The sequence below is a fragment of the Hippocampus guttulatus genome, chromosome 5 (assembly GCF_054856545.1).
Source record: "Hippocampus guttulatus isolate MCC_2025c chromosome 5, RoL_Hgut_1.0, whole genome shotgun sequence".
Lineage (NCBI taxonomy): Eukaryota > Metazoa > Chordata > Actinopteri > Syngnathiformes > Syngnathidae > Hippocampus > Hippocampus guttulatus.
The window spans coordinates 18,778,644-18,791,248 of record NC_141265.1 but is presented as its reverse complement, the minus strand read 5'-3'; the positions used below and the strand labels follow the sequence as shown (position 1 = coordinate 18,791,248).

Below are 12,605 nucleotides of genomic sequence, written 5' to 3'. Positions count from 1 at the left end.
CCATCGAATTGTCGCAAGTTGAACTGAAACCATTTGCCTACTTTTTTTTGGTTTGTTTGTGTTGTCGTGCGCACAACTTGATTGCAACATGAACAACACAACAATCTAAGCTTTACATTCCGCCCGTGCTGTTTTACAGTGAGCTAGGAGTTAGCGCAGGGGAAAAACTCGTTTGCAGTCTCTGCGTAGTGTTGAGCTCTTTCCGCCATGCCTTAACTTGCCATAATGTGGCGCCAAAGAGTAGGCTAACAGAAAAGTGTGAGTTGTCATCGGTGTCAATGAAGTATGTTGCTGTTGTAAGATCTTTGTAGGTTGGTGGGGGATGGCGAAGTTTAGCCTGGCTTGATAACAGAAGTTGCAAAGAGTCTTCGCCGTTTGCGTCACATACACATCTGGTGTATTTATTTATTTATTTATTTTTAACTCATTCACTCCCAAAGACGTTTTTAAACGTCTTTTCAGACTTGGTCTAGAATTGGCTGGTACTGAATGAGTTAAGGGCAATGTAAGATGAGTTTGAAACGATGAGATGAAGTCACACAGCGGTTACGTTCCCTGGTAATTAATTCCATTGATGATGGAGTAATTCAATAGTAATCTCAACACCTAAGCTCCTTTGCGTTCCGATTTCAGCAATATGTTTATTATTGTTGTGGTTGACAGTGGTGAGGAACCACACCGCACCTCACCGATGTCAATTAGATTTCAACGCCACCCACAGATTGAGTCTTTGTGGCTGCCGTTCCCGTTCACCTCTGCGGACGTGGCCTTTTGTTGATATTTTGATCCCGAAGCAGGTGTTCTTCTGCTAACTGCTGCTGAAGCTTGCTCTCGGGTGTAATGTGCTCCAATCACCCACGGCGAGAAAGCTCACACACACAGATTGGCTTTGTGGGCTGCAGCTGCTCAAGCAGAAATGGACTTTCTGGAGGAGTAAATAAACAAAGACGGTTCATGCTGGTTGTCACTGTGCTTCCACATCTCAGCAGGAAAGGCAACCTGTCTGTTTGAGCTCGAGTGAAACAATCAAAATGGATTTACTAATCCAGAGGCAAATATTTACATGGCATGATTGCCTGTTCAGGTTACCTTCCTGAAGGTGATATATTTTAACAGTGATCCGGCGTCTGTCACAATCTTTCGCTAAAATACCCCCAGGATCAAGAATTGTTCTACACCTAAGACAGATTCCATTTTTGCCTGTGGTGGCAGCACCAAGCGGCCAAACAAGAATCTGGTGCAGACCTGTGTATGTGTCGGCAGCGTTTTCACATCGCCAAACACAAAACGGGCCTCCATCGTCTCAATACCTTTAATCAAGCATTGAAGAATGTGGGGCTCATCAAAAGCGCTGATGCGAATCTGTGCAACCAACAAAACCTGGTGGTTCTGGCGGTGTGACTTGACTGAAGCTCTGGAGCTTGACGGAAAATTCGGAGTAGAGGGTGGTTCTTATGTAAATTAGCCCCACTGTTTCGTAACAGTGGGGCTGAAGTGCAGAGCGGCTTGACCACAGATACATTTTAAGAAAAAGCAGATAACCGAAGATTTACTTGGTTCTCCACTGACCCAACAATTCGTATTGAAGCGATTTCAAAGGTAAATGTACCATAATACGCCACTGTCTTCTCAGCAGCTATGGCCTCCCTAAAGTTTCTGTGAGAGTTGAAAGATAAAGTGATGCTCTATGCAGTTCAGAGCAGAAGCTTCTCAGCCTTTCAGCCTCGACCTGAAAAGGAATTAGGAGGAAAAAAAGGAAAGGAGAAAGTTAGCAAGGTGTTTGATAACATGTTTTTAGACTGGATTTATTCAGTACAGGTCCAAAATAACCTAATAGTGTCTGCTACTAGCTACTATAGTAAGTAAGGACTATGGCCATCATCAGATGTATAAAGGTGGAGGAAAAACACAAATTTTGAACATAATCGATTTTTCAGATGTGACGGACCCCACAGGTGACGAGGAAAAACCATGTTGCGTTGTGTCAGAGGCTCAACTGATTCGTTGACTTGAGTATTCCGCACCAAGGTTTAAATTTGAAATCGTCTAATCGCTAATCACGTGTTTTTTGGCATCATGTCATCCAATCACTAATTTACAGCGGAGTTTGACTGCAATGCTCTGTGGAACCGCAAGATGTCCAGCCAACAAGGCAATGCAGTCTTCATTCTGTGCGAGTCCCAGAGTATGTAAATAGGCTGCTTGGGTATGGGAAAGGTGATTAGCATCGCTAACTTTCGCCTCTTGTCTTGAAAAACTTCATACCAGTGGAGCCACGGGAGAGACAGTGAATAACGAGGGCAGCAGCCATCTTTTTTGCCAAACTTTTATGTCCTATAAACACTTGCACAACTGTTTGCTAACTACAACTCCACTGAGATCACATACACACGCGCACCAACATCACGACACTCGGGTCACTTTACAGCAATGTGCCATAACACTTGTCGCATTACGGCATGTGGCTTTACTGTGCTACAAGCAAATCTGTTTTCAAATACAATTAAAAAAAAAAAAAAGAAACCTGAAACAGAAAAAATATACATTTTTTCAAGCTATGCTAGTGAACGCAAGATCAGACCGGCTAGAGAAAAACATGCACAGTGCTCGCACGAATTGTAACAACTACATTCCGTGTAAAGGTGAGTTGTATTTTTAAATATTTTTTACTTATTGTACTTATGGGGGCACTCACCATCCTTCCTTTTAATTACTTACTCCCTGATAGTCTCTCTCTCTCTCTCTCTCTCTCTTCATATTAGCCGTCCATGCCAGCCAGTCTCACACTTTTCTGTCTTTCTTCTCGTTCAGTCCCTAAAAGCAAATGAGCCACCTTTTGTAATTACGCTCAGAAATCAAACGTGCTCTTTAAAATCATTCTGCACCGTTACATACTCATAGCTTGGGAATTTTTGTTTATGGCCAGACGTGCACATCTTGTCTATGTCTCATCCTTTGAGCGACGAGCCCCAAAATTCTCTCTTCTTTCGATGTAAAGCACGGACTTGTTGAGAAAACAATTTTGTGCTAAGCGCTGGAAGAGAGATCTTGTCCGTCCTGTTCTGTGTTTCTCATTTCCCCTGCTCGTGCTTATCGTGCGTTTTACTCACTGACACTGTGTGTTCTTTCCAAGCGAGAATATCCAGGGTTCAGTTGGATCTACTTCAAGGTGAATCCGATAATCACGTTTTCTTTCATAGCCAAACTCAGTTTGATGTGGATTTTTTTGTTGTTGCAGTGAGTGTCTTTTACTTGCCTTGCCAAGAAGTGGCTGCCCATTAACGCCGCGCACTTTTGTAGGGAAACCTGCCCCCAGACTACCGCATCAGCCTAATCGACATCGGATTGGTCATTGAGTACCTAATGGGCGGAGCTTATCGTTGTAACTACACTCGGAAGAGATTCAGGACTCTGTACCACAACTTGTTTGGGCCCAAAAGGGTAAGCAAATTCATGTTCTTCAACGTTCAACATTCATTATTTTATCTTTCTTTTTTTTTTTCTCAACATGAATCATTAATATTGATACTTACACTCTGTGGAAAATAAACCGGATGGGCAAATTAACCTTGACAAGTACATGATGGATAATGTGGATGCTTTATATTTTCATAATACTAATCTGCACAGTAGGGACAACAATATGCACTCCAGGGTATATTAGTATCTGCATTTAATTTTTACTTGTGACATGCTTGAATGGGCAGCAAGTTCAAATCCAGCCGATAGTTATGCAGGCAATAGAAGTCATATGAGCGTTTCGGGGAAGTTGCTTTTAGCTCACGCATTAATAGCATTTGAGTGGGTTTTGAAGAACGTGAAGATGTAATGTCTTTTAAAATAAACATAATTTGATTATTTTAACATTTAACTTTGTATTGTGAATTTCATCATTGACACTCGTGTGAATTCTAAAACAACCTGAAAGGTGTCCAGTCTGATGCACTGATCTTACAGCGCCCAAAAATCTGTGATCTGTCATCTCCGAGCTGTAACGACAGAAATGCGAGTGAGTGGCCTCTCCACATTATTTTGAAGCTGTGGTTTTGATACAAGGTTAATTGAGGTCAAACTCTTGCATTCTGATGGTTCGCATCGATGTTGTTCCAATTGCATGTGTGTCATTGAACTCACATTGATAATTATTGAAAGTGTTGTCGATGCAGCCAGGACCAGAAATCTCACCGAGCCATTAGAAACCATTCAGCGAAAAAGTCATTACTGGTCCTATGCGCACCTTCCTTAAGAGCGATGCATTCCTGTTTCATCCCCTCATTCGGCTTCTTACCTTATACGTGGGTCGTATGGGAAAAAAAAAAAAAAACATCGCAGTGTATCAAAAGCCATCATTTTGCTTCATGGTGCACTTTGTACTTGCGTGTGGCGTGTGTGTGAGTTGCCGTACGCCTGTTCGTCTATTTGCATGTCTCCAACGCAAGCGACAAAAGCAGCATGATGGAGGAAGATGGCGATAATGCCAAGACATATCGATGGGGAGGCAGAGGCAGTCGGTTCTTTTGCCTTTTTTTTCGAGACGAAGCAGAACCTGTGATCATGATCTCACGCTCACGCACGCGAGCACATAAACATGTTAACAAAGAACAAAGCCTTTAAATAGATGCAGATATCAAAATCCCCCAAGGAAACCGAGCCTATTTTTACCAACTGAGATGATAGCTCACGAATGCATAATGCAAAACGCGGCCTTGTTTTTTTTTTCGTACGGATACACTGTACGAAATCCACCACTCTGCTTTAATACAACCAGAGAGGTTGTAGCTGTACACGTAGCCTAGCTGTCTTTTCACCAGCAACACATTGCTCCATGAAAATACATCCCCCCCCAAAGGTGTTGTTCAGTCTGTTCATGTTCTTGTTGCTTTTTTAGCCCAAAGCCTTGAAACTGCTGGGGATGGAGGTGAGTGTTCCCATCATGGTCATTCCTTCACTGCCCGTCCTCCTCTTCCTCTTCCTCCTCCTCCTCCTCTGAAGTGTTCTTCTTCCAAATATGTGCTGATCCGTGTTTCGCCTCTGTCAGTCAATGTCTTCTTTTTTTTTTCCCAAAATAATCATCACTGTTTCATGGCTCCACACTGTTTCAATATGTGAGTCCCAATATTGCACATGTCTAGGGTGCCTCTTCTCACAAGAGTTTTTAGTCGGATTTCATCCAAAAGAAGGCATGCACTCTACTTAGTACTTTGAACTGTTTTCCAACAAAACCAAAATACTGGACCAAATTTACCTCTGAAGTTGCACAGAACCTTTGCTTTATCGTCCAATGTAGCACTAGCCATTAGCATACCTGTCAAGACCTTTGCATGATATTTTTCTTTGGCTTACCGTGTTATGGTTTGCAAATTGCAAGAGCAGCTTAAACAAGACAAGAAACGTCTGAAAGCAAAAAAAAAAAACAAGATTCAAGTTGCCCACAAAGCACACGTGGGGTTCATTTTTACACATTCAGTGTTTATTAGAATTTTTTTTTTTTGATAATTTGACATTTCCCATGTCAATGGAATCACGTTAATGAAACACATCATTTTCATCGGCTGCACTTAATCACCAAGCGATACAATTCTCAGATCTGTGCCTGCTGGCACAATTTAGCTCAGGCACGGGTGAACCTTTGTGCTCAAGGGCCACAGATCGGCCAAGTTATTTCTAGATGAGTATAAAAAAAAGATACAGATACACCCAGACTTCGATTTATCTGACCGCTGCATTTGATAAAAGATGAATGATGTTGACAGTTTGACCCTGGAGCTTTCAACGTCCCAAAATGGTCAGAGCAGATCAGTTGACAATTTTGTGCAACTTTTTACTAAATTCTTGTGAGAATATGTCAGTCAGAGCTCACAGTTGCGCTGAACTGAATGAGCAATGACTGACTCCATGTGTGACGTAGCTGCAGTTTTTTTGTGAATCGTGTATTGAAGAAAAAAAACACATGCATGACCTTTTTGTCTATTTTCTGCCTTTCTTCACGTGTGTCTGTAAATGTTTCCTTGTTCATAATAAAAGCTGGAAAAAAATGTAGCTTGGAAGCTATTACAGGTTGACTACAACTGATTAATCTTGATTATATTTGATCGTTTGTTTTTGTTTCAAAGCGTGTACCGTACCGAGAGCGCAACAGCTTAGCCTTGAGACATTTGCAATCGAAGCTTTATCTGACTCACGACATGATTTGAAGTCGATACCTCCATGATGACCTGCTGCTCCAACCGGCAGTGTCACTCTCTCTGGAGACGGCAAGTGAACAAAGGAAAACGGTACCTAGAAACGTTTTCAAACAAAAGGCGGAGAACTCCGATTTCCTTCACGGTCTCCCGAGGCAGATTGTTCCACCTCTTTTAAACTCATGTGCAGATGAGCAACATAAAAAACATACAGTATGTCACACGGAGAAACAGCATCATGTCATTTTCATTCATACGTAGGAGTTAACCTACCGTATGAAGAATTGAAAGTGTTCAGGGCAGTTCAAATTTATGGTAATGAGCATCATGCATAATCATTGCCCGCAGAAAGAATCTACATGGCTGTCTATCTTTTTCCTCCCCTCCTTGTCACATGTCACACGCCTCCCCCGCCCGCCAGGATGACATGCCCATTCGGAGGGGCCGTCAGAAAACGACACGCAAGCGAGAGGAGGAGGTGGACATCGATTTGGACGACCCTGAAATCAACCACTTCCCCTTCCCCTTCCACGAGCTGATGGTGTGGGCCGTGCTAATGAAGCGGCAGAAGATGGCGCTCTTCTTTTGGCAGCACGGCGAAGAGGCCATGGCCAAAGCCTTGGTCGCCTGCAAACTGTGTAAAGCCATGGCGCACGAGGCGTCCGAGAACGACATGGTGGACGACATCTCGCAGGAGCTGAACCACAACTCCAGGTGGGCGACAGACGCGCGCCCACGAGCGCGCTAGCACACCTTCCCATCAAAATGACCTGATTCCGATTCCGCTCATTCCCAGGAGGTAGAAACGACATACATAGAGAAATCTAATAACATGCATCATCATTATTTAAGGACATGCATTGGAGACGAGAGTCATCACCTCGAGGAAAGCACTCCGCTTACAGAAATAACTGTTCATTTAGGGCAGGAATCTTCAAAGGGTTGCCTTCACTTGCATTAGCGGTGAAACGGCTCGGTGGCAACGTGCTAGCTAGCTATGCCGACACCCCGAAAATGCATCTTCGCTTCGGATAGTCCACTGGCTTGACCATTTTAGAGCGCCTCGTTGTCCCACTTGACAAAAGCCCCGTAATGATGCCGTGGGATGTATTGCAGCCACCGGAGCTCAAACGTGATTTGACGTTTCATGATTTTGAGGCCTCTTTTTATATACGTGGCAATTCTATGTCAAATGTAAAGGACGAGGCGGCCCGGTGGCCTTCCTGTGTGGAGTTTGTATGTTCTCCCTGTGACTGCGTGGGGGTTTCTCTGGATACTCCGGTTTCCTCCCACATTCCAAAAACATGCATGGCAGGCTGATTGAACGCTCTAAATTGTCCCGAGGCGTGAGTGTGAGCGCGGATGGTTGTTCGTCTCTGTGTGCCCTGCGATTGGCTGGAAACCAGTTCAGGGTGTCCCCCGCCGACAGCCCGAAGGCAGCTGGGATAGGCTCCGGCACGCCCGCGACCCTAGTGAGGATAAAGCGGTTTGGAAAATGGATGGATGGATGTCTTCAGTGTCCCCTTTTCCACAGGGATTATTTTCAGACCAATACCAGTGTAAGTCTTCACTCATTGAATACTCGCTGAATACCGATACCGCTCGTACTTTTGATGTATACAATTTCATTTCACATAATGATGAAGAAATTGTGAAAACCTTTCTTTCCGGTGGTGATGGTTCACCAATGTGTCAAGTTGTATATTGCCAACTACTGCCGAGGACTTATTTGATGACAGATTGTTTTTCTGCCTTCAGTATCGGTGGTTAGTATCGGCCGGCTGCACAAGTAAAATAAGGCCAGCATCGGCCCACAACCAACACCGCGTAATGCTACTCGCCCATTCCTAATTTTTATTGTTTGTTGAGTATTGTTGTATTCTATGTGGGCCGGTTTTTGGAGTCCTATTTTGGTGGAGAGCTGAAGCACGCTAAATTAAGCAATGTTGAAAAATGGTGTTTATAGTACTGCTGACATCCAAAAATAATAATAAACACAGACTGGGAGTGATGGAAAAGTCTCTCAGCATGATGTCCTGTGTGTCCACTCCGGCCATTTGTAAAGATTGCGCCTGTGCTGACTTTTTTAAAGTCCCCTCTCGTGGGTGGGGGTGTTTATATGCAAATCTAATTTAGAATGTGGACCAGATGGTCAGTGATGCCTGGACCAGTTTCATGTACTCCTTACATGTTGTGACAAGACACCGCACTCCCTCTGTTCATGGCTTGATGCGTGCGTTTATGTTCTGTATACTATTTCCTAGAGATTTTGGCCAGCTGGCTGTGGAACTTCTGGACCAGTCCTATAAACAGGATGAGCAGATGGCCATGAAGCTCCTGACGTATGAGCTGAAGAACTGGAGCAACGCCACCTGCCTGCAGCTGGCGGTAGCGGCCAAGCACCGCGATTTCATCGCCCACACCTGCAGTCAGATGTTGCTGACCGACATGTGGATGGGACGTCTGCGCATGCGCAAGAACTCAGGACTGAAGGTACAGGAAAAATAAATATATTATTTGCCCCTTCCTGATATTTTTAGTAGTCGAGTAAACAGGGACAAAAGGATTCTGTTATTTAACCAAAAAGAAGCTGTCCGACACCCGACGAGAAACAGCTCTCAAAACCCGTGCTTGTGTATACAACGAAATGTTATTTCAGTGATTCACAGGAAAAGCAAAATCTTGAAATTCATACAGCAAGTCTGTGGTTAAATGTTTTTTGCGGTTTAAAAAAAAAGTGCAATGGGTATGGAATATATAACACGAAAAACAATGATAAGGTTTTTGAGCTCGAGTCATTTGTTTTTAGGATAACCATGCAAGACCTAACCCAAGTAGCGTATCTTCACAGGCCACAACATTAGGTACACCTGTATATTTAATGAGATCAAGTATAAAAGCTCAAGTGTGTTGTATCTCATTCTAGAGTACATTTGATTTCACATTACTCCATTTTACTTGTCGCTACAGCACTTCAGATCATAATTTATGGACAATGCCCTTGAGTTAATTGTGGAGAAAGTAAAGTCGACCACTCAAGAGAATAATGAGTCTAATCAGCCACAAGCAGTGAACCTTCTGCTCTAACTTTGTTCGTTGAAGACCACCGATTCTCCTCTGAAGCCACGGGGAACGAAAGAACTGACCTTAATTACGAGAAAACCTTCAAACCGTGTCCCACATATTTTAACGTTGGGCTTCGGCTCAAGCCTTTGGGGCCGCAGACACGTTTTCACTTTCAGCGGCTACTTAATAATTGTGCAAATTCACCTCTCTAAGCTGAAAATGCAACTGAGATCTTTTAGTCTTAGGCATTCTGGATTTTTTTTTTTTTTCAAGACACTTAGGGTGATTTTTTTTTTCGTCAAATTTGACTTCATAATGTCCTGCGGTAATGAGATGAAGGCAGATTAGAGAGGGTGGATTCATTTAGACACGCAGTTGCTTTCTGGTTTGCTGTTCCTTGACCTTTGAGTTGTACTGCTGAGGCTCAGGGGAGTGGAAAGACAGCAAGCGCGGCACAAGTTGAACAAACAAGACGATGTGCCCTCGGGGTATCATGACATCTCGCGTAATAACATTGTCCAAATATTGTCAAAATAATGTGGGCGCGACGACAATGGTGAGCATCCGTTCCCGACGCTGGAACTCATCAGGATGGAGTCACCGCGGGCTGTGAAAGCTCTATCACCCGAGTTGACAATATCGATTTCAGGCCCATGTTGAAGGCAGACTCATGTGTGACATCTTTTGATTCTCTTGACTGATGACGACGGTGACACACATATTTGCTCCCGGGTGCAGCCGACATGCACGTAGACGCTTTTGTGTGCTGTCATCGAGCCTGGAGTAGGACTGTTACTAAATGAATGAAATGAATGCCTTCCTTCGGATTGATGGTCTGGCTTGTCCAGTATTGTTGTTCCTCAATATTGCGGCGTGACGATCCGGACAGAAATATGTCATGACACGCAGAAGCCACATTCTACACCGTACGGATTTTTAACATTCAATTTTATATATGTTGGTAGCTGTGCAAAAACTACAGTATTTACCTTTATTGTTACTTGTTTCCTGTCTTTGTGTCAATCAACTTGTTCCTTGACAATCGCACCATGGTTTTGTGGTTGATTCAAAAAAATGACATTGCCTCAAAATCCCATACAGGGCCGCAGTTTCTCCATCGCAGCGCGTCGGAAGATGAGTGTGAGTCGGCGACTGTCATTTTTGGCAACGGTCAACTCGGCCGCGTTGCTCGGTGTGCGGCAGGCCTAATGATGTCGATGTAATGTGGCATTGAGTGGGTGCTGCTTGCTGCTGGCAGAATATAACCATTAAGATCCAAGATGGATCGGCATGAGCTTGTTCCAATCATTACAAATGACCCCTTTTCAGATGAATGTTCAGCGCATTAAAAAGCCCTCAGATCCACTCTGGAACCAATTCCGAGGGCCGCTTCCGGCGACTTCAATCCATCTTCTTTCCCGTTTTACCATTAAGTAAGCGTTTGAATCGTTTTCAGCACACTGTACTGTTTCTGCTTCATGTCTGTGTGACTGCAGCAAAGCTTCCTTGGTGACACATTTGGAGTTCTGTCAATGACCTCCACACCGAGGGCCTCCACGGTGGCCTCGGCACAGTTTATGACCGCTGATGATCAATGTCGGCCTCTAGCCGCATCTCTCTCGATATAATGTCTGCATCGCCGCTCGTGGAAGTGCTCGTTTCTCTCACATCCGTCATGAAAAGCAACCCCCCCCCCCCTCCCTTCCACAACAGGTGATCTTGGGTCTGCTCCTGCCGCCCTCAATCCTGAGCCTGGAGTTCAAGAACAAGGATGAGATGTCGTACATGCCCCAGGACCAGGAGGCCTACTTGCAGGAGAAGGAGGAAGAGGAGCCCGAGAAGCCTGTCAAGGAGAAGGAGGAGGAGGACATGGAGTTCACAGTAAGATCTTACTGTGAGGCGCAGTACAACTCCGTGGTGAGAGAACCCACCTCAGCCCTGCATCTCAGAACCTGTGCACATACAATATTAACGCATTAGGTGGTTCATGTCCAAAACAAGCGCGGTTTCGCTCTGCCTGCAATGAGAATTTGTTGTACTCACACACTCACACAGTACAAATCTCCAAACGCACACAACATGGCCAACCTTCCTGTTTCTCATTGTCTCAAGCCAAGATATCGGTCATGGAGTTGTAGCGTCTCTTGTGGGTTTTCCTCGTGAATGGTTCTCCTTCCATCGATCTCCTCTTCTCCGCCTTTCCCCGTGGTCCCTCTTGTTCTCTCTTCCAAAATCCCACCCCGCCCATCCTGCCCTCCCTTCATCCCCCTCCCCCTCTCTCCAAGATGAGGTACAGTACAATGCTGGCTGACAGCTGCCTCTCTCCCGCCCTCCTTCTGCCGATTGCTTGCTGCAGCGGGCCACTCCGCATGTGGGCTGCCGAGCATGGGCAGGCCCCGGGATTTGCATTTATGTTACCGTGCGTGCCTGCCGCTGCACATCTGAAATCATCCAGAGTCTGAGCGAGCACCTTTTCACAACCATCGAGTTGCCATATTTAGACTTGGATGCCAGGCAGCACGTGGACTTTTTCCAGTTCAATCTAATCAGTTGAGGAGATATATCGGGATCCAGGTTGTTGAGATTCGCAAGCTGGATCTTATATTGTCCATTTCACTGATTGCATTGAAGTTGAGCACCTTTCAGCACCGCTCGATTTCCCATCCGCATTAAGCACGTCCAGCGAGCCGGCACAAAGAAACCGACCGGAGCTTGTGCGACTCAAGAAGAGACGAGGCAAAGTTGCAAGACACGCACCTAATTCATTAAAAAAAAAAAAAAATTGAATGATTTGCACCCAATTCAGATTAGGATGCACACTAACTGTAATCGGTGTATCGCCTAACCATAAAGCCATTTTAGTCAGAAACCAGAAGAAAGTCGGTTTATCAAAAGGTATCATTCAGTGTAGGAAAAGTGGCAAGAGTGAAAAACAGTAATACAAACATTCGAAAGTCAAAATGTCATATGTGAAGTTCACACACACACTTAAAAGAAAATGACCTGTGTTTATGTGGACATGATCTACAAGACACCTGCTGTAGAGGACAAATTTCCAATTTTGTCCCTGCTTCTGCCTGTACAAATGCAGCGCCAGATATTAATCATGTATACAGACCAAATGTATAACCAAATAGAACGGCTGTATGGAACAGTGGAACCTTGGTTTTCGGGACTATAATAATGAAGCACATCAAACTTTCAAAATGCTTCTGATGAATGCACGAAGTGACGCTAGGTATCGCTCATTCGTGTGAGGAAATGCTGCATCCCTTAAATGTGCCTAACAAAATAGAAAGTAACCGCAAACACTGAGACCGGCCACAACTGAATGGTCAATACATCCATGGTGCAAGG

At 44.4% G+C, this 12,605-nt stretch overlaps 1 protein-coding gene across 8 annotated transcripts in view; it reads left to right on the top strand.

Annotated features, from left to right (window-relative positions):
- The window catches only part of trpm3 (transient receptor potential cation channel, subfamily M, member 3), an 83,680-nt gene that overhangs the window by 52,630 nt on the left and 18,445 nt on the right, over window positions 1-12,605 (top strand). For 3 of the 8 annotated variants that reach the window (XM_086111315.1, XM_086111312.1, XM_086111316.1), the window contains exons 13-17: window positions 3,301-3,441; window positions 4,889-4,918; window positions 6,604-6,896; window positions 8,447-8,675; window positions 10,962-11,165. In XM_086111315.1, coding sequence (XP_085967441.1) covers window positions 3,301-3,441; window positions 4,889-4,918; window positions 6,604-6,896; window positions 8,447-8,675; window positions 10,962-11,165 — 897 coding nt within the window. Of the gene's footprint in view, window positions 1-3,133; window positions 3,170-3,300; window positions 3,442-4,888; window positions 4,919-6,603; window positions 6,897-8,446; window positions 8,676-10,961; window positions 11,166-12,605 lie in introns of all 8 variants that reach the window. The other 5 variants (XM_086111317.1, XM_086111314.1, XM_086111320.1 and 2 more) reach the window with 4 other exon arrangements.